The sequence below is a fragment of the Emys orbicularis genome, chromosome 8, assembly GCF_028017835.1.
Source record: "Emys orbicularis isolate rEmyOrb1 chromosome 8, rEmyOrb1.hap1, whole genome shotgun sequence".
In the NCBI taxonomy this organism is placed as follows: domain Eukaryota; kingdom Metazoa; phylum Chordata; order Testudines; family Emydidae; genus Emys; species Emys orbicularis.
Window position 1 is genome coordinate 54,436,057 of NC_088690.1, and position 19,476 is coordinate 54,455,532.

At 39.7% G+C, this 19,476-nt stretch overlaps 1 protein-coding gene across 1 annotated transcript in view; it reads right to left on the bottom strand.

The window, feature by feature from the left end:
- The window catches only part of HMCN1 (hemicentin 1), a 358,780-nt gene that overhangs the window by 130,000 nt on the left and 209,304 nt on the right, over positions 1-19,476 (bottom strand). The window contains exons 32-42 of the mRNA XM_065408898.1: positions 18,974-19,255; positions 17,799-17,907; positions 16,981-17,150; positions 16,576-16,730; positions 15,543-15,666; positions 14,013-14,114; positions 10,867-11,043; positions 8,021-8,172; positions 6,700-6,823; positions 3,538-3,713; positions 2,329-2,425 (exon numbers count right to left, since the gene is read on the bottom strand). Of these exons, the coding sequence (XP_065264970.1) occupies positions 2,329-2,425; positions 3,538-3,713; positions 6,700-6,823; positions 8,021-8,172; positions 10,867-11,043; positions 14,013-14,114; positions 15,543-15,666; positions 16,576-16,730; positions 16,981-17,150; positions 17,799-17,907; positions 18,974-19,255 (1,668 nt within the window). The remainder of the gene's footprint in view (positions 1-2,328; positions 2,426-3,537; positions 3,714-6,699; positions 6,824-8,020; positions 8,173-10,866; positions 11,044-14,012; positions 14,115-15,542; positions 15,667-16,575; positions 16,731-16,980; positions 17,151-17,798; positions 17,908-18,973; positions 19,256-19,476) is intronic.

Consider the following 19,476-nt stretch of genomic DNA (forward strand, 5'->3'; position numbering starts at 1 on the left):
AAAGCATTTCTGTCTGACACTATAGCCCTCTGATTCCCATCATTTTTTATTAAGCAGAAACAGATGCATGAGTTTCAACACTGGCGACTGTAAAGCTTTATACTGTATTATACTGGTTTCAAGCTCTGGTTTCATTTGTTCTGCTTCAAACCATTAAGCTTATGCCAGTCTCCAAGGAGACAAATATTATCGTTAGTACATAGGCTGTGTTCTGAAAGTTTCTGCAATTGGAGTTAGCTCTGGGGATCGCACTAATACTCAGAACATAATCAGACAGACACATTTCCTGTATTTACCACTCAAAAATATGGCAAGCACCATTTCTGCTCCTAGTGAGTAAACAAAGGATTTCATTCTAAACAGTTAACCACAGATGGCTTTTACAGGCAACTTTTGGTTTCCATTAAGTTTTTCTAGTCAATGCTGCTAACGAACACAAAATTATCTCTTCCTTCAAAATGGTATTAAAATGCTCTCTGCGCACAAAAGGGGCAAATCTAGCTCCCTCTGCTGATGCCAGAGAAGAATCTTTTGCAACAGTGAGAGTCTGTTGTAAAATTGGGGTTGGATGTAAGGTGGGAGATGCAGAGAGTGGATGTGTTGCTGGTGTGTGGAGACAAGTGTGTGGAGACTAGGTACATCCTAGGCATTGTCCACATTGTAACACAGCCCCCAACCACCACATAAATGCCAGTCTAAATTAAGTATCAGAGGGGTAGCCGTGTTAGTCTGAATCTGTAAAAAGCAACAGAGGGTCCTGTGGCACCTTTAAGACTAACAGAAGTATTGGAGCATAATATTTCATGGGTGAATGCCCACTTCATCAGACAGAAGACTGATGAAGTGGGCATTCACCCACGAAAGCTTATGCTCCAATACTTCTGTTAGTCTTAAAGGTGCCACAGGACCCTCTGTTGTTTAGTCTAAATTAAGGTTTTATATCACCTGTTTTTCAAATAAATTCTGATTTAAATTCTGATTTATGAGGGTTCAGGAAAATATAATATTTATCTAGAGTATCATGCTTTATACAGACAGAGCCAGATTTTAAAAACCTGGCCTCCCTTTTGATGACTGCATTTAAGAGGGAACAAGTAATTGCACCTAACTTTGCAGGTCACTAACAGGAAGCCAAAAATTAGGCTCAAAATATGTGCACTGAAGACATATATCACCAGAATAAAGGAATTATTTAGTTTTGTTAAGGTTATTTTTTTGTTGTTCATAATGGGTGAAATTCAGCCAGTATCAATGACCAGCACAAGGCATATATGCCCTTCTTAGTCCCACTTACACTCTATTTTGAGGATTTATGTGAACTTAAATGGCTCCTGGGCCTTGTTCTAGCCCCCTGCACTGAGGTGAATTTCACCTAAACAGGACAGTTTTCATACCTTTATAATAAAACAGAATCAGCAGTCTAATTGTCTGTAAGCCAAGTCATTTATCACATTAAAGTCACATGGTTTAGGATTCCATTCAGGTCTCACTTACTTTGTAGGGCACCATCCACCAAACTTGACATTGTTTTATATAAATACACTAAAAAGTAGTAATCAGTCACACTAATCACATATTGACTGATATCAGAAAATTGCAATCAGATAATTGTTTATGACTGGTGACAGAATAAACTGATTATGATTTTTTTAAAGTACATTTATGGTCAGAAAATGACTATGCTAAAATAGCATCTTCTCACTGAACATATCTGCAACATGTGTGATTTCTGATTCATATCCGTCTACTATAATTTTTTTTTTTTTACTACAGCTATTGTTATTACTTACAACTGTTAAACTGTGCAGAATAAATATAACTATGAGAGAGTAATCTGGATTCTCAGACTCCAAAATTGCACACCCCAAAAACTCAAATTCTGTGGGTTTAATCCAAATGACATTGAAGTAAACAAATTGATTAGTTCTATATCTAACTACCCATAGTGGATATGTACTGTTTATGCATGCAAATCTGAGATTGTGGGGTGTCTAAAAATTTGATTACATTAATTTAGAAACCAAATTGAAGTTGTACTGAAAATTTGGCCTAATATTTTTATGTGGGCAAAACTGTCCTTTTGCTCTCTTCACTCCATGTATCATAATGCATAGGTATACATTTTAGGTTTGCCTGAAGGTAACATTTGTGTAGTGTCATGCTAATTTCTAAGCTCCTTGTGAAACATTAAGCATGGCTTATTTATATAGGCAGCATAGGATCAACCTCAGAAACGAACTACATATGAAACACAGTGTGCTCCAGCATTATGCTTCACAGCTTTACTAGAGTTTTGTCCCCAGGCTTGGTATAGTATTACAGACTTACCCCAAACATTGACATTATAGTTCTTTTCTGTTTTCCCAGCAACATTTGTGGCTTCACAAGTGTAACGTCCAGTGTCTTGAACCTGAGCTTCTTCAATCTAGAAATAAAATTAAACCTTTTGACTCTCATTTTGATGAGTAGGTTGTTATTTTGTGTAGAGAGTATTATGTATTAAATGTTATTAGGGTGAAGTTGTTTATTTTTACACCAGTCAAACTAAAACTTTAAACATAAATTTAGCAGGGATGATACACTGTCCTAAAAACCCAGGAATAAGTGCTCCTGTCGGGGTTCCTTCCCCACTCTGAACTCTAGGGTACAGATGTGGGGACCCGGATGAAAGCCCCCTAAACTTATTTCTACCAGCTTAGGTTAAAACCTGGTATGCTGCCACCACCAAGTGATTTAACAAGAAACAGGGAAAGGACCACTTGGAGTTCCTCTTCCCCCAAAATATCCCCCCAAGCCCTTACACCCCCTTTCCTGGGGAGGCTTGAGAATAATATCCTAACCAATTGGTTACAAAGTGATCAAAGACCCAAACCTGGGTCTTTGGGCAATGGAAAAATCAGTCAGGTTCTTAAAAGAAGGATTTTATTAAAAAGAAAATGTAAAAATCATCTCGGTAAAATCAGGGTGGAAAATAACTTTACAGGGTAATTAGATTCAAAGAGCCCAGAGGAACCCCCTCTAGCCTTAGTTTCAAAGTTACAGCAAAATAGGGATAAACTTCCCTCTAGCAAAGATAAAATTCACAAGTTGAGAAAAAAAAGATAAACTAATACGCCGGCCTGGCTGTTACTTACAAGTTTGAAATATGAGAGACTTTTTCAGAAAGATTTGGAGAACATGGATTGATGTCCGGTCCCTCTTAGTCCCAAGAGCGAACAGCCACAGAAACAAAGAACCCAAACAAAGCCTCTTCCCCCCGCCCCCCGATTTGAAAGTATCTTTTGTCCCCATTGGTCAGGTGTCAACCAGGTTACTTGAGCTTCCTAACCCCTTACAGGTAAGGAGGAATTTAGGCTACCCCTATGGTTATGACAGCTCCCCATAGCACTCATCCATTATTCATATTAGCATCAATGGGACTAATGCTGTAAAGATCTCCTCTCAAGTAGCTGGTAGCCTGGAAAAAGAATAGTGCTTTCATGACTGATAAGCAGCCGAGGAAGTAAGCACTACAGGAGTCTCACAAGTGAACTTTACCTTCAATACACTTCCATCTTCAGAGATGCTGAGGCCTGGTTTCTTCAGCAAAGGTCGGCCATCTTTGAGCCAAGTCAGCATGGGTGGAGGAATGGCATTGCTCTGGCAGCGCAGCTCCACTGCTTGGCTGATGAGCACAGAGACATTCTGTTCTTCTCCCATAATGTTTGGTGGAACTAAAACAACACATAAAAGAAAGAATAAATCCCCTGGCCAACACACAGTTTCACAAGACACACTGAGGAGTTAGTACACCCACCTAATAAAAATAAGACGACAGCTATCAGCCAGTTTGGCACCTTGTGTGTGGAATGAAACAGCTGGTCTATGATCACGTATCAGAGATACTGTCCCAACTGTGTACAAAGAGTTCTCACCACGAGAGATGTTAGTGAAATTCCGAGTGGAAAGAAATGGTGAAATTCTGCTTGCAGAGAGATGGTGAAGATACAGACTAAGGCTATGTCTTCACTATGGACCTTACAGCGGCATGGCTGTACCACTGCAGCTGTGCTGTTATAATGTCTCCTGTGTAGCGACTCTATGCCAGTGGGAGAGAGCTCTCCTGCCAGCATATTTAAATCATCCACAGCGAGCGGTGGTAACTATGTCAGTAGGAGGCACTCTCCCGCCGACATACCACTATCCACACCGGCACTTTTGTCGGTGAAACTTATGTCGGTCAGGAGTGTGTTTTTTTCACACCTCTGACCGGCAAAAGTTTTGCCGACAAAAATGTTAGTATAGACAAAGCCTAAGGCAAGTAGGCAAATAGTTGTAATATAATTTAGCAAATGAAAACCGCAGAAAAGTTTTTAAGTCCCGGACTGAAAAGTCAGAGGACATTTAGAACCATGGAACAAATATGGTTCAAAGGGCTGGAATAAGGAGCAATGAGATGAGGAAAGAAAAGACAGACTTAACCTGCTTCTTGCAGTGCCATGATGGCTAATGTTGAAACTATCTCATGTTAGGTTCCTTAAGGAACCATTAATGGAAATCAGCAATAGAAAGTTGTTGAGGAACTCTATGGCCCAACTTCATTTTACTCATCTGCTACATTTTCTGGTCTTTGGGAAGTCAGAGGAGAATTTTGCCCAGAGCGGGCTGAATGTTTATGTTTCCAGACAAATGAACGATAATTAATGATTTAATCATCATTAGTTCATAATCTACCATTCTATGGTTATCCTCTATTTGTTATGTATGGTATTTGCTAGCTAGTTATTACATTTGCTGAGAACAAACACTATAATTAAATGCGTGTAGCAGTTTCTGTGACAATTCCCACCTCCCTTCACCCCCCCCCCCCCATTTTCACACATGTATAACTTCCTGGGGAAAAAATCACCTTTTGGAATGAAACTTTCCCCTCTACACAGAGAAAACTTTTGGGAAGTCTGAAAGCTCATCAGCTATTTTGGAATGGTAGAAGAGTAAAAAAAACCATGCACACTTTTCCTCATTTTAAAAATGGGAAAAAAATCCTCCCCTCCCCCCCCCCCCCCCCAGTAACTAAAAAGCAACTGCATCGGTACTCTTCAATCCGTAAAAAGCAACTTAGTGTGCTGTTTCAACCCTTCTTTCCTTTCCTGCTATATTTTTAAAAGGAGACAAATTAAATATAAAAACTTTATTAATACAACATTAAGTTGCAGTCAAAATATAATAAATCAAGAACTGAAAAAAGTTGAGGTTCTAATAACAACATTTGCTTGGCTATATTGCACATGTCTAATGGGGTTTTTATTTCTGCTCTGTACCGCACATCTGCAATGCGACATAAAAGAGGCTGCAAGAACTTTAACTTTTACATTTCCTTTTATTTTTAACTGTGCAACCTTAAAATTCCATAAATGATGTGTAATATTAAACAAAATATGGGGGAGAGAAAAAGGAAACACTGGGATTGTCTGTGAGAAATATCTAAAATGACCTAAAGAAGAGCACTGTGTAGCTTGAAAGCATGTCTCTTTCACCAGCATAAGTTGGTCCAATAAAAGGTATTACCTCATCCACTTTAGGAGAAATACCACAAACCTTCTTCAAAACAAAGATGTTTTCTTAATTAGTGCATATGAGATTAAAACTGCCCCAAGGTACTACTCAATACACCAGCAATACAGCTCTCAAAATATCATGAGAAAAAAACCCATAATATAGCCTTGCTTTTCTTAACACAGGAAGTACTAAACAGAACAGCTGATATCGCAGCTTGGAAATAATTTAGGGGGAAAGTCTGGTCTCTGTGGATAAGAAACATAATAACTGTAAAAAAAATCTGTTTATCTTACTTTCTTTGTAGAATTTACAAAAGGCCTAGATTCTTCATGACAGTTTGTGGAACTGAACATTGAAAGCTGACCTGTTACTGCAGAAAGCTAATTTATTTCCAAATATTTTTCACCAATTACTTCTCCTTTCAGCTACGTGACTTGAACTATGTTCAAAAGGAAACTGCATTACAAAACTGAGAAGCAGGGACTAAAAAAAATAGAGAATCTGTTTCTGAAGGAACAAAGGATTAAAATTAATCTATTTTACAGGATATGTTAACAAACTTGTTTGAACTCCTAGTTTGGCCAAGTATGTACCAAGTCTCTAACTATCTCAGCCCCAGTAGCATTCCAAATTCTTCTCTCCCTCTCATTTCTTAATTAGTCTACCTACTGGAGTTAAGTATTAACAATAATAATACTTTTTGGTGACAGCCTTCAAAGCTACTCAAGATTGCCACGCAGCTGAGTTTAATCCAGACCAGCCTCTATTTCAATGCTCTTTTTAAGTATGCATCACTACAGTGCATAAAACCCTCTGTCACAGCTGGTGAAATCTCTCACCTTTGCTGTAACCTCAGAGAGGACAAGTACATCCAGTAATGGGTTGTGGAGACTCTTAGAGAAGGTCCCACCAGCTCAAGACTGAGAAACATTGGCAGGGAAGTGTGGAGGAAGCTAACATTGCCCTGTCTCTGCTATACTTGTCTTGTAGATACACAGAGGAACATATTCCTTCTCAGTATCTGGTCTCTTTCCTAGTTTACGTTCGATTAGGCCCAGCCTTCCTTAAAGCAGGTCTAAGAGTTGAACCCTTGTTATGGATAAAAACAGTTTGGTCATCAATTTCAATGTTCATTCTATAGGAAGCTGTCAAAATGCTCACCATAAACTCTGAGATCAATATCCCTTTGTTTCTCCCCAGCAGCATTCACTGCAACACAGATATACTTTCCTGTGTCACTGATCTGAGCGCTAGTCAGTGCCAAGACACGACCCCCAGAGAGAACCTGTAAAAGAAAGGTTGAAAGGACACGTTCATTATACACTTCTTAGTTTCTCTAGTAATATACTGCAGTATAACAGAGTTAGAACCATTATCTTTCATCTTGAAGCAAAAAGAAAAAAAAAGATCCTATTACATCTCTTTTCCCTTTCCCCTGTGTTTCTCCCAACTCAGATCCTGCAAAGACTGAAGCACATGCTTAATTTTATGCAGGCCCCAATTGGGCTATTTGTATTCATAAGTCTTTTCAGGATCTGGGCTTTAGCCTCTCACTCTCTGCTTCACACCTATTTTGCCTCCCTCTCTGCCTGGTACAATCTCCATTTTCTACCACATTCCCTCTCTCCCCTCTTTCAAATCTCTCCTTAAAACCTACTTCTTCCGGGAATCATCCTTTCCATCTTCTCTTTTCCAACTCCCCAGACTGCATTTTCCCCAACTATTATTTTGTGTCTTATCTTGGCTATCTCAACGGGAATCCTTCCTTAGCACATACTTGTAACTTGCAATTTTACTGTATGGTGCTATAAACATTATTTTTATTAATAACAATGCTACTAGTTATTAGGGTGACCAGATGTCCTGATTTTATAGGGACCGTCCCAATTTTTGGGTCTTTTTCTTATATAGGCTCCTATTACCCTCCACCCCCATTCCGATTTTTCACATTTGTTGTCTGGTCACCCTACTAGTTATCATGGCATTGTATCCATGGTTAACATTTCCCTAAATTCCTTTAATGGACGTTTTTGTTTGCATTTACTACCATTGAAAAAGTGCTAGGTTGACAGCCTCTGTTTATCCACAGGACAGGTTTCATAGGCAGTTGCAGTGCAAACTTCCCCAAATTGCCTGACCAGTGTGGCCCAGTCTTGACCTCAAACGAATCACCTCACATTTTCAGCACAGTTTAATTTCCCTTTTCATTCATTCCTTGGGATCTCTGAGAAGTGCCAATTTTAGCTGTATGAACTCTTGACTGAGAGCACCAATTAATTTCATAAAGGTCACAGAGAGCAATCTTCATATCTATGGTTACTACTAGCATAGGCTAGATTTGAACCAGTAACCTTGAGAGGAAAGGCACAACATGCCTCACTAAAAACCCTCGAAAAATCCAGTTCCATTAAAATGAAGTAGTTTTAAGTACCCATGTCAAGATACCAAAAAACCCACAAGTACTAAGGTTTGCATCAGTTACCTGGAGTCCATCAGAAAAGCTGGAAACAGGGCTACCATCTTTCAGCCAAGTCAGAATGGGTGTAGGGATACCTCTGGCTTCACATTCCAACCTCACTAGATTATTAACCACCACTGCCACCATCTCATTCCTGCCAGAAATTGATGGGGGGACTGAAAAACAGAACAAACTTGAAATAGCTATGGAGGAATATAAATCAGAACAAAATTAAATGGGCCACTTACTTTTGGAAAGAGTTTTTCTTCCTGCAGCTGCGAGGCAGTACATCATTTGTCATTTGTCCACACTGTGCCAAATCCTGCTCTCTTTACTTACATAAGTAGTCAGATAACTTCAGTGGAACTACTCGTGTGAGTACGGTGAGCAGGATTGGGCCCGTAGTCCAGAGGGCAGCCATGAAAACCAGAAATTATAACATAAAATCTGAAAATGTTCTCTCAGATGTTTACAATACTGCATTTAGACCTTGTGAAAGATCTTACCAGTGAGTATTAAAGCAAAAATTTTAATCTAAATCTAATGAAGCAAATGCATATGCAATATAGTAAATCAACCTTGTGAAATTGACATGAAAATTTACAGGTCCAGGCGCCTACAAAATCTACCTGCCCATTTTTTACATGATAATGAAAAATATCTTAACTACTCATCATAAATTAATTGCTTCAGGTGAGTGGCCGAGTAGAATTTTGCAGGGCTGCATTTAAAGGGACACTTGCTTGAATTTTTAAATGAATTGCTTTGGCCATCCTTGTGTTCCTTTCCTTTTATGTTTGCTTTCCACAGACATTCAAGTGAATGAACTTTTGTATTCTACAAATATTTGTATCAGTGCAATTCAAAGTCAAATGGATGAGTATTTGCAGAAAATAAAATTTCGATGTGCATGTGGGAAATGTTTGACTCATCTAGTCAGGAAATTAAAACAGTATCATGTGACATATCTTACCAATTACAACCAAGCAACATAGCTTAAATATTCAGTATCTGTAATAACAATTTAATATTTGCAGAGAACCTTTCATGATTAACATAGAAAGAAGAGAATGTCATGATCTACTCACAGATGTTCTATGTATAGAAAAAGAGGGTATGTTAATCAGATAAATTATTCATGGCAAACTAGTTGCTCAATTGTATTAATGAGTGAACAATTTCTGGTAAACCATGATGCAGACTATTCATTCTGCCTTATAAATAAGCTCTAGTAGAACCAGAAATGCTGGAAGATAAGCAGTTATATACACTTTGCCATAACAAGCATCCATTGTTCTTTGATAATTGCAAATGTTTTATAATGGTGAGAAACAACTACAAACATCTTCAGACAATGAAATCATATGAATATACTTTATTTGAATTCAAAAGATTTGGCACCTACAAATAGTTCTATAACTCCCTTCAATGTTAAGATTGGAGTATTGTTTTCTAAACAATGAGAACACAATGATAATTTATGCTGTAGCTACTGTAACCAAAACACTGTTTTTACAACAGAATTTGAATAAAATGAGATATTAATGGGATGAGAAATATGCTCATACACTACAGTGATGGGCATGATACAAGAATCAAGATAAGATAAATATATGTTCATTAAACTCAATATAACTTCTCCTGTGTTCTGCCATGAATCCTTTAGAGTCCATTATCTCCTCATTGTTCATAACTTCCACTTTAAACTGAATGAAATATTGAGAAATAATTTACACATGATGACCGTACTTATGTAGGGTAAAAGAATAGTATGATCTCATGCTTCACAGTGTAAACTGATCACTGGATAAGTCAGAATGGATTCTCTTCCCAGACCCATTAGGTACACACTGAACTGGCTACGTGCATTAGGAACAGTTTCATCTTTCTTTGATACAATCAGTACTGGGTGACATGTTTTAATCTGGAATGGCAAACAAATCCTGTGAGTCTAATCTAGCTGGCTAACCCAAAGGGTATTAAACTGAACTGAAACTCCAGCATCCATAAAAAGAAGCCCATGTGTTTAGCAGTTATTTTTTAATTTTTAGCTTCGAATAGAAATAATGACCTTGGCACCAAACATTTCCTGGGAATTAACAACTGTGTGGGGTTAATTGCCTTTGGCTGTGTTTTGGGCTATCAAATTCTCTCAGATGGTCATTAATCCCAAGGAAAGGCACTGCCCAAGGTCATTATTGGTTAATTAACATTAAAAGGAATTACATACTGTTTGTGCATCTCAGTGGAATAATACAACCTTGACACCATTGTGCCAAATTCTGGCAGCAGATTAGCATGGAAGGCTCCCACTGAAATATGTTGTGTGTGCACAAATTCTGAAGGCAAAATTTGGCTTAGGGCTATGGACTAGCATGCAAGGCCCACTGAAATCAGTGAAAAATCTCCAACTGACTGAGGGGTTTTGATCAGGTTTTTAGTGACTATAAAGACTCACAATTTCATTTAATTGTATACAACCAAATACAATTTCCTCTAAAACCTCTGAACTATGAATCAGCTTCTGTTTTTTTTCTATAGTATAATTACCTGTTGTAGTGTTCAAAATGATCAACAATAAACAATACCCCATGCCTTTTCAAACTGCTGAAGCAGCAATATTTAAGTCTCTGACAGATTTGGCTAAACTGCTCTCTCCTGTCAGAATTGACAAACATCTTCAATTGAGTTTTCCCATGTCAATGCTCTAAGGAAAGAAATGTGGCCTTCATATTCTCCACAATTCCTCTCAGAAAATGATTAGTCATAGGAAGGAGCGTATTAAGTATGTGTAATAAAACTGGAAAAGAGCAGGCAAAATGCACATAGATGATTTTCCTCAAACTGTTTTTATGACGTGCAACACTTACCATGAACCTGCAGGTTGTAAAAGAGCTCAGCTGTTCCTGCTGTATTGACAGCCACACATTTATAAAAGCCAGTGTCAGAGATCTGGGCACTGTCAAGCTGAACGATTTGCCCCCTGTTTAAGAACGTGACACTTGCAGCACTAGTGAGTGGATGACTGTCTTTGTACCATGTGATAGCTGCAATGTGAAATAAGAGAGGGAAAAGTTACTGACTGTACCCTTATAACTGGCAGTAACAAAGCTAGCTCTATGCAACAATAGAAAGATACTTTCCAAATTATCTTAAAACTTTCAGTCTTTGTTCAAATGCTGGTTAAGCTTTTCTAAAAGCTAACTAAAAATAAATCAATATTCACTATATTTAAACTACAGTAATAATAAAGTTATAACAATAGTAGTGATAACTACTAACTTTTTTGTAAGGTACTGCATAGGCCTATGACATTCAGTAACAACAACAACTATAATTTTATATGTATATAGATACTTCCATCCCAAAGCAATTTATCACTTAATAAACTGTTATATTAAGCATGTATATAGGGGCCACTTCATCTACTACTAAACTGAAATACAACTGTTTAAAAATACACTGCAACATGACAACACTTCAAGGCAGAAAATCCCAAATACTACATTAAACTGAAACTCATGTGGAAGCTTACAGAGGCAGAATACAGTAATCCTAACAGGAATTTGACTAGGGTGGTGGAATTAGAGTGTTTGGGGATTATAACAGACCATAACTGTTGAGGACCTTTACTTTGCATCTCCATCACACGATGGCCCTTCCATCAGCTCAGTTCTCATTAACACCTTGCTGGGACACTGGTTCCATGCTTACTCAGATGAAAGTTTTACCTACTGAATCACTTCTTACAATACCTAAGTTTTCTATGAAAGTCTCCCATCCAAGAAATACATTGGCCTGACTCTGATTAACTTGTGAGAACTGCATGCTGATCACAACACAAGGTAGTGTGATTGCACGCAACACCCTATTTTTTTCAGTTATGTCAAACAAGGAGATTTGTTGTTGCTTTTCAAGGCCATATCTTGCCATCATTTAGCACAAAGAATTCTCATGGAACTGAACAGGAGTTTGGGATTAAGAATTATGGTGAGATATGGTAAAGTAGCATTCTAGCACAACAGTGTAGCAATTAACCTTCTTTTGTATTTCAAGGACCTTTGATGCTCCTTCACAATGTTATACAGAGTTGAAAACCCAGCACAGTAATAGGGCTAAATGCTCTGCCTTTTACTCCATGAAGAAGGGAGTGAGATTTGCCTTGGTGCTTCTGTTCCCTAATCTAAATAGTCATATACTAGATTATTCATTGGGGGGTTTTTTTTTGGAGGGTGGTAGAGTTGTTTTTGTTTTGTTGTTAATTTGTTTTAGGTTTTTTGGGGGGCATGGTTAAGTTGATCCAAGTGGAATTTTTGCTCTGCGCTGAAAATTCATCATGTTAGACAGTTTGTAACACATGGCACTATATCATAAGTAGAAGAGCCGGTAGAATTCTGTGAATTTAATCATTTAAAAAAACTAATCATCATTAGGTTTGAAGAAACAGTGCTGAGGAAAAAAGAGTGCATGCCAAGTGGGCGCAGGGCCGGCTCCAAGCACCAGCGTAGCAAGCAGATGCCTGGGGCGGCCAATGAAGAGGGGGGCGGCACGTCCGGCCGTTCGGCGGCGGGGCCGTCACTCCCTCTCGGAGCGAGGGACCTGCCGCCGAATTGCCGCCGTAGAATGAAGTGGCGGCAGTAGAGCTGCCTCCAATCACGGCTTTTTTTTCTTCTTTTTTTCCCCCTGCTTGGGGTGGCAAAAACGCTAGAGCCAGCCCTGAGTGGGCGAACAATCCTACCCTTTGGAACTGTTGATATCTTACATCTAACTTTCTACAGGTGTAAATGACTACACAAGGATGACAGGCACTGGAAAATTAGATCCAAAAGGTACAAAGTTCAGTTTGGATGCTCATTTGAACTTTAGTCAAATCTTTTTTCTAGAAACTGAACTATAAACTAAATAAAAATAAGCCCTCTTGCAGAATTTCAGTATTTCCTGAGTTTAACTGGGCAGCAAATGCTACAAGAACAACCTCTCTCACATTATTATAGTTCTTTCACTTCCTGACACAAGCAGGAAGTTCTCAGAAATACAGATTACAGAAAGGAAAAAAAATGTACACTTCTCAAACCTTAAAAGAGGTTCAAAGTGGGAAAGGATCCAAACCAAAATCCTGGATCTAAAAACATTCAAACAATGGGGTGTTTGAAATCCAGTTTCTTGAGCTTGTCTTTCAGGTTTGTTTCAGCTCAAGTTTTAGGTAAAGATTATTTTATATGAATGAATTCATCTGTCCTAATTATGAGACAAATATTGAGGTCCTTACTCAGGCAAATTCCCATTGGAGTCAATGAGTGTTTGACTAAGAAAAATAACGAGGAAGGATTTAGCACTATAAGAATAAATGTGAATTAAATTATGACTAGATATATAAGGCCAAATTTTCAAAGGCTAGCATTGAAGGTGCAGTTCCAAAAACATGTGTATAACCTACCACCATCTCAGCAGGCCAATCAGGAAACAAACTTTGAGGTTTTCCATGTACACTAGGCCCAGATGCAAAGTCCACTGAAGGGTATGGAAAGACCCAGTGGATTACAGTGGGTTTTGGGATGGGGTCCTCAGTGTTGGCCCATTTTTGCAGGCATACTCATTACACTGGGTTTTGTAAATTTGACCCACACTATGCAGTATTAACCTGATAAGATTAGATGAGTGGATTTGTTTTTGTATATTTTTTCACAAAAGCATGTAGTATACAATAACATCTGCTAACATTGTTACTGACTGTGGACATGGCCGGTGGTAGAGTTATGAGAGGACAATTTATCCATGTTTCTCACTCATTTGAACGGGAAACAGTGGGGATCACTGAATCCCTAGTACTTTAATTTTAAATTTCATCTACTGTACATCACTCAAATTTATTAGAGCTTCCCATTAGATATTCATTGTACTATTGATTTCACAAGTTTAAATACTAGAGATTTATGTTCACATTAAGAATCTCAATTACCATCAGAAGCCTTTAAAAATGGATAACCTGTTAATAGACTCGTTTTAACATACATACTTGGCAAAGGATTTCCAGATGCTTTGCACTCAAGGTGGATTGGGTTATTCACCACCACTGTTTCATTTAACATCTTCCCTGCATGCTCCAGACTGGGTGGTTCTGAAAAAGGACAGAAAAATTATGGTTTAATTAATTTAGCCACACAGTGGCAGAACATCTCTGCACAAAGCACTCTGTATACTGGAATACCGTGCTTATTTACTGCTGAATGTCTGGGGAATATCCCACACCACCTTTTCGTAGGCTCTCCACAGATGAGCTCCCATCTGCAGTTGGACCGTTCTCTAGTTATACAGGCTCTTCAGCATTAACAGAAATAAAAGCTTCTTTTGCCAATAAAGTAGGTGGATTTGACTCAAGATACACACAGCTTGAGTGGGGTAGGAAGGGGCCAATTTTGTAAAGTCACTTTTCTAACATGTCAAGCTTTTTAATAGTACTTGGTTTACATTTAAAATGGCTACATCGAACTGAATGCTGCAGAGAGCTTTAATAAGGCAAGGCACTTTACTTTACCTAGCCCACATATGTTCTAGATTAGAAGGTGGCAGAAACACAAGGCAGTGACACACAGCACTGCTGACAGGAAGAGTAGAGGGAAAAAGACAAACTAGTGTGAGTCAGTCTCAGGACAAAAACAGCTGGATAGATCAAATATGGCTTTAGGAATACAGGAGGAGCAAGGTTCCTCTTTTCCATCCTGATGAAGGTAGGTGCTGCAATCTCCCATTTAATTTAACATTGTTGTGTTAACTTGCATATTCACAAATCAAACAGATACAATAGAAATCACAGAAAAACCACCATATCGCCACAAAGGGGTTCCAATCCAACTCCTATTGAAGTCACTAGAAAGAAACCACATGACTCTAGTGGAAGTTGGCTCCAGGCCTGGCCAGGAGTTTTGAAGCTCTGAGGTTCATATACTTAAAGCATGGTCAAACATTTATCAAACTTACATGCAAATAACTCCTGAACTTTCCTTACTCCCTTCTGTATTGGTTCATCTGGAAATTAAAAATCCCTTCCAGAAGTTTGAAAGAATAAAGGATCCTAACATATGAGAGAAAATGTTTCTGCAGAAGCTTGCAAAGAATGCTTGTTCTCACAAGATTTGGGTCCAATCAGTAATGCCGATAGTGGTGCCTTGTTTCTGGGTCAAGAACACAGTTTACCTCCTAATGTCTTGGAAGCTTCTCTCAACTCAGCTGTAGTGTGTAAAAGAGGATGACACACTGAGTTTACTGGAGAGAGGTGCTCGTTCCTGTGACATTTGGTATCAGATGATGCAAAGGCCCTGTTTCCCCCCTGAACTTCTTGGAGAGACAGTAATGAGTTCAGACAAAAGCAGAGTGACCAGAAAAGGAGGAAAATGGAGTGACACATCTCTGCAGATAATGCAAGTGTGGGAAGCTAACACAGCCTTCCTGAATGTGCTCAAAACAGAAGAAGTGAATGGACAGTTAGAAGCTAAAAAGTGGCAATTTTAAGGCAGCTTTTTTTAATGAGAGGCTGAAACATCATTACCATGCACATGAAGCCGAATGTGCTGCTGGGCTTCTCCTGCAGCATTTGTTGCCACGCAGGTGTATCTACCAGCATCTTCCAGGAGGGCCTTGGCAATTTGCAGAATGCGGCCTGAAGACTCCAGCTGCCCCAAAACAGAAAGCAGAGAATAGATTTGCACTATGACTCCAGACATAGCCACTGAGATGAATGATAAGATACACATTTACACTATATACAACGTCTCATCTTCTTTTCAGACTGGGGCTTACATTCACACAGGAGGCCTAGTCTTGAAGGTTAGAGAGCCTCTGAGCCACAAGGCTGTGATGGCTCCTTAGCTGGTTCAGCTGTGAAGAGATCTGGATGGCAAAGGACAGGCAAACACTGTGAAGCAGTGGCTGCAGGCAGAGAGGGCTGCTACTGCATGGGACTGCTGGCAGGATGCCAGAAGCCATTCCAGTCTAGCATAGATCAAAGCAGCTTCAAGCCCCATTGCTGGAGAGCACTGAGGTGCCAAGGAGTTACGAGCTGAGGCATGGATTTGCACCAGATCAAGCCTCTGGGAGAGCCACACAAACCTCTCCAATGTGAAGGGCTGTCTCCCAACACTCAGAATCCCACAGTCCAAGGAGAGTAGAAGATTTAGGTGCCAAATTGACACCGAGGTGGTGCTCAGAGAGAAATTTACATCATCCTGCTTCCCAGTCAGCAAATGAGTAGTGCTACACCCAATTGCTATCCCAATTGGAAAGATGACCACCTCTGGAGAATTAAGTACAGCTGAGAGGTGTGGACACTGTATCTACAAACTAGACTTCCAGCAAACACAGCATATGGATTTCTAAAGGGATTCACACAACGGAACACTGCAAGTCAAATCCCAAATTCCTTACTCAGACAAAACTCCCATCGACTTCCAGGGTGGATCTTTAGCATCTCCATAGCATCGCGTGAGAAATAAAAAAGGAGAGGAAAACTAATGGGGGTGTGTGTTAGCACTTTAGTGTAACTATCTTTCAAATTTTGGATGCCACAAAAGCATTGTGCTTACTCGGATATTTCCTCTGGCTGTGTTTACTGGCTGGCCATCTTTTAACCACGTAATGGAAGGACTGGGTATACCGTTGGCTACGCATTGCAATGTCATGGGTTTGTATACCGCCACAGCTCTCTCAGAAGGGCCAGTGGATTTGATTGTTGGAGGAACTGCAAGAGACAACACAAACAAAGATAAATCACTATTTGAAAGTATTAATGTGCAACCTACAGAATCTCTCAAATGCAAATGGCTTTGATTATTACAATTCTACTCACTGTTGTCACCAATTTATCGCCACATTTCTACAAATTTTACAGTTCTGTATAAAACTACAATACCGTCTTGCTAATGAAGGTATGCAACATCCTTTTAATATAAAGTCAGTCTGCTGCTTTTTTCCTCCCTTGTGTAACATACCATGCACAGTAATATCCAATTCCCTTTCATGGTCTCCTGCCTTGTTTGTTGCCACACACTTATAGCGGCCTGTGTCCGACACTTGAGCCCGGGAGATGAGAAGTTTGCGTCCATTTAATAAGATCTTATATCCATCTCCCTCTTCAACTGGCTGGCCATCTTTCAACCACCTAGTGTGAAGAAAGCAAAATCTTAAGACGCTTATCTTTTTTAAAGTGGGTGACAGTCCAGAGACATGTTTCTGTTAACTAGAAATAGGAAGTCACCGTACAACTAGATCTATTTTTCAAGGAAGCCTGGAGATATTACGTAGATTTCTGCTTCTTTGGGGCTCCCAGAGATAAGTGAGGGCTTGAAGCGAGCTACCAGGAAATGGGGAAGCAGACACCAGAGAAGGGAAAAGGAAGGAGGCAGGCACTGGGGGAGGCTGCAGAAAGGACAGCTGCCACCAAAGGAGAGGGAAGGGGACTGAAGTGAAAGATTCCACGCAAGAGGGACCATAGTTACCAGAGGAGAGGGAAAGGAGACATCAGTAGGGGAAGGGTCATTAGTAGAGTTCTGCCACTTCTTTTTAATCCAGAGTGGTCTCTGAAATATTTACTTTGGTATAACCAACAAGGCTACTTTAAAAAACAAAAGTGGGGGGCAAAATTCTGACCCCACTGAAGTCAGAGTTTTGCCATTGGCTTCAACGAGGCCAGGATTTCACCCACTGTATTTTAGTCTATGATCAAATGGTATGGTCAGTGCATAACAATTACTTCCAAGCCCATCTAAGCAAGTGGTGGAATTTATAACTGACATACCAACCCCCTTACATGATAGTCGGTGGAGGGGTTCCTGTTGCTGGACAGTCCAGCTCCAGAGGGCTATGAAGGATCACAATGTAGTTTGAAGGTTCCTCTCCCCCTTCCACAAGTGGTGGGACTGTAAAGTGATAAAAAAACACACCAGAATAAACATTTAAATATCAGAAAAAGTGTCAAAAACAACCACATATTGTAAAATATATATCTTAGCACCCACCGCATACTGGGACAGGGTATTAAATTGGGTTCAATGTACAGAGTTGTACCCTTGCAATGAAGGGCACCAAACAGATGGTGTCCTCTGTCCTATCATTTTTATTGCTCTTGTGTGGCACTTAATTTATCTAGGGCCAGATTCCCCCTACTCCCTCTATGCATGGAGAAAGCAAACTAAGAGCCATCCCCACCCTCCTTTCACATGGCCCATCTGATCCTTTGGGGATCATGGCACTCCAAGGGAGTGGGAAGATGGGGGGAAGGCAGGGCCTTCTGTCCCCACCTCATTCACAGACCAGCAAAGCCATTCAGGGGACAGTAAGCTGGGCATACTGCATCTGCAAGCCTGTGGCCCCCAATGCTCCCCTGTGGTGGTGGTGTCTCAATGCACATCTGTGCCTACAAGGCATAATCAAGACCTTAAAGAATAGTAGCACCTACAACACAAGGAGCCTTACTATGCTGGAAGTTGCTATTTCATGACTAGCATTTGCATGACTCATATATAGAGACGGGCCAATGAGGCAGTGTTCAGATCTAGATTGGAGTGAAGGTTTCAATGGAAAGAGAGAAACATTTTTCAAAGGAAAGTTTAGGATTTGCATAATGTAGCCAAAAATTTACAGGCAGCCTAAAAATCGAAGAACCCCTTGATATTATTTTATTTATTTATTTATTTTGCAGCTGTGATTTTTCTCCTGTCCCTGATCTTAAGGCACATTTGGAAGACATCTGTGTGTCCTTCCAAGTGATGTTTACAATCTCCCTCATGAAAACTGTCCCAGAAGTAATCTGAAAGCAGCCGTCCACAGGCCTGTCAAACTTGGCAGAGAAAATGTGGAATGGCTGGGCTTAATTAAATGTGACGTTTGACCCACTAAACTGCAGTTTTGTGACACCAGCAAAAATAAATACAGGTTTAATTCTGATGCAAGTTCTGTAAAGAAATTGTTCTGCTGCTCACGCACCTAAGATTTCAACATCATATTTGATTTCTTTTTCTCCTGCTATGCTGGTGGCCACACATATGTACTGGCCATGATCGGCCTCTACAGCATTCAAGATCTCCAGTTTCTTCCCACCAGACACAATGTGGAGGTTATCACTTGCTTTCACAGGCACTCCATCTTTTAACCAGGTAAGGAGAGGAGGGGGGTTGCCAGCAGCTTTACACTCCAATGTCAGTGAATTTCCAGCAATCACCTGCTTGTTCTGGACTGTGTCAGAGCCACCCTCAATAACCGGAGGAACTAGAGAAGGGGAAAATATATATATATTGCAAGTGATTAACTTTGCAGCCAGAAAATGTATTAACAGCAAATGGGTCAGTTCCTCCCAACCCCCTCTGGCTCTACCTAATTTTATATTATGTATTATTTTATGTGAGACATCTTTTGTCAGAAGAGGTTAAGACAAAGTACTTATAAAGAACAGTTAACAATTTAATAGACAAATGCCCTAGCTGATTGTT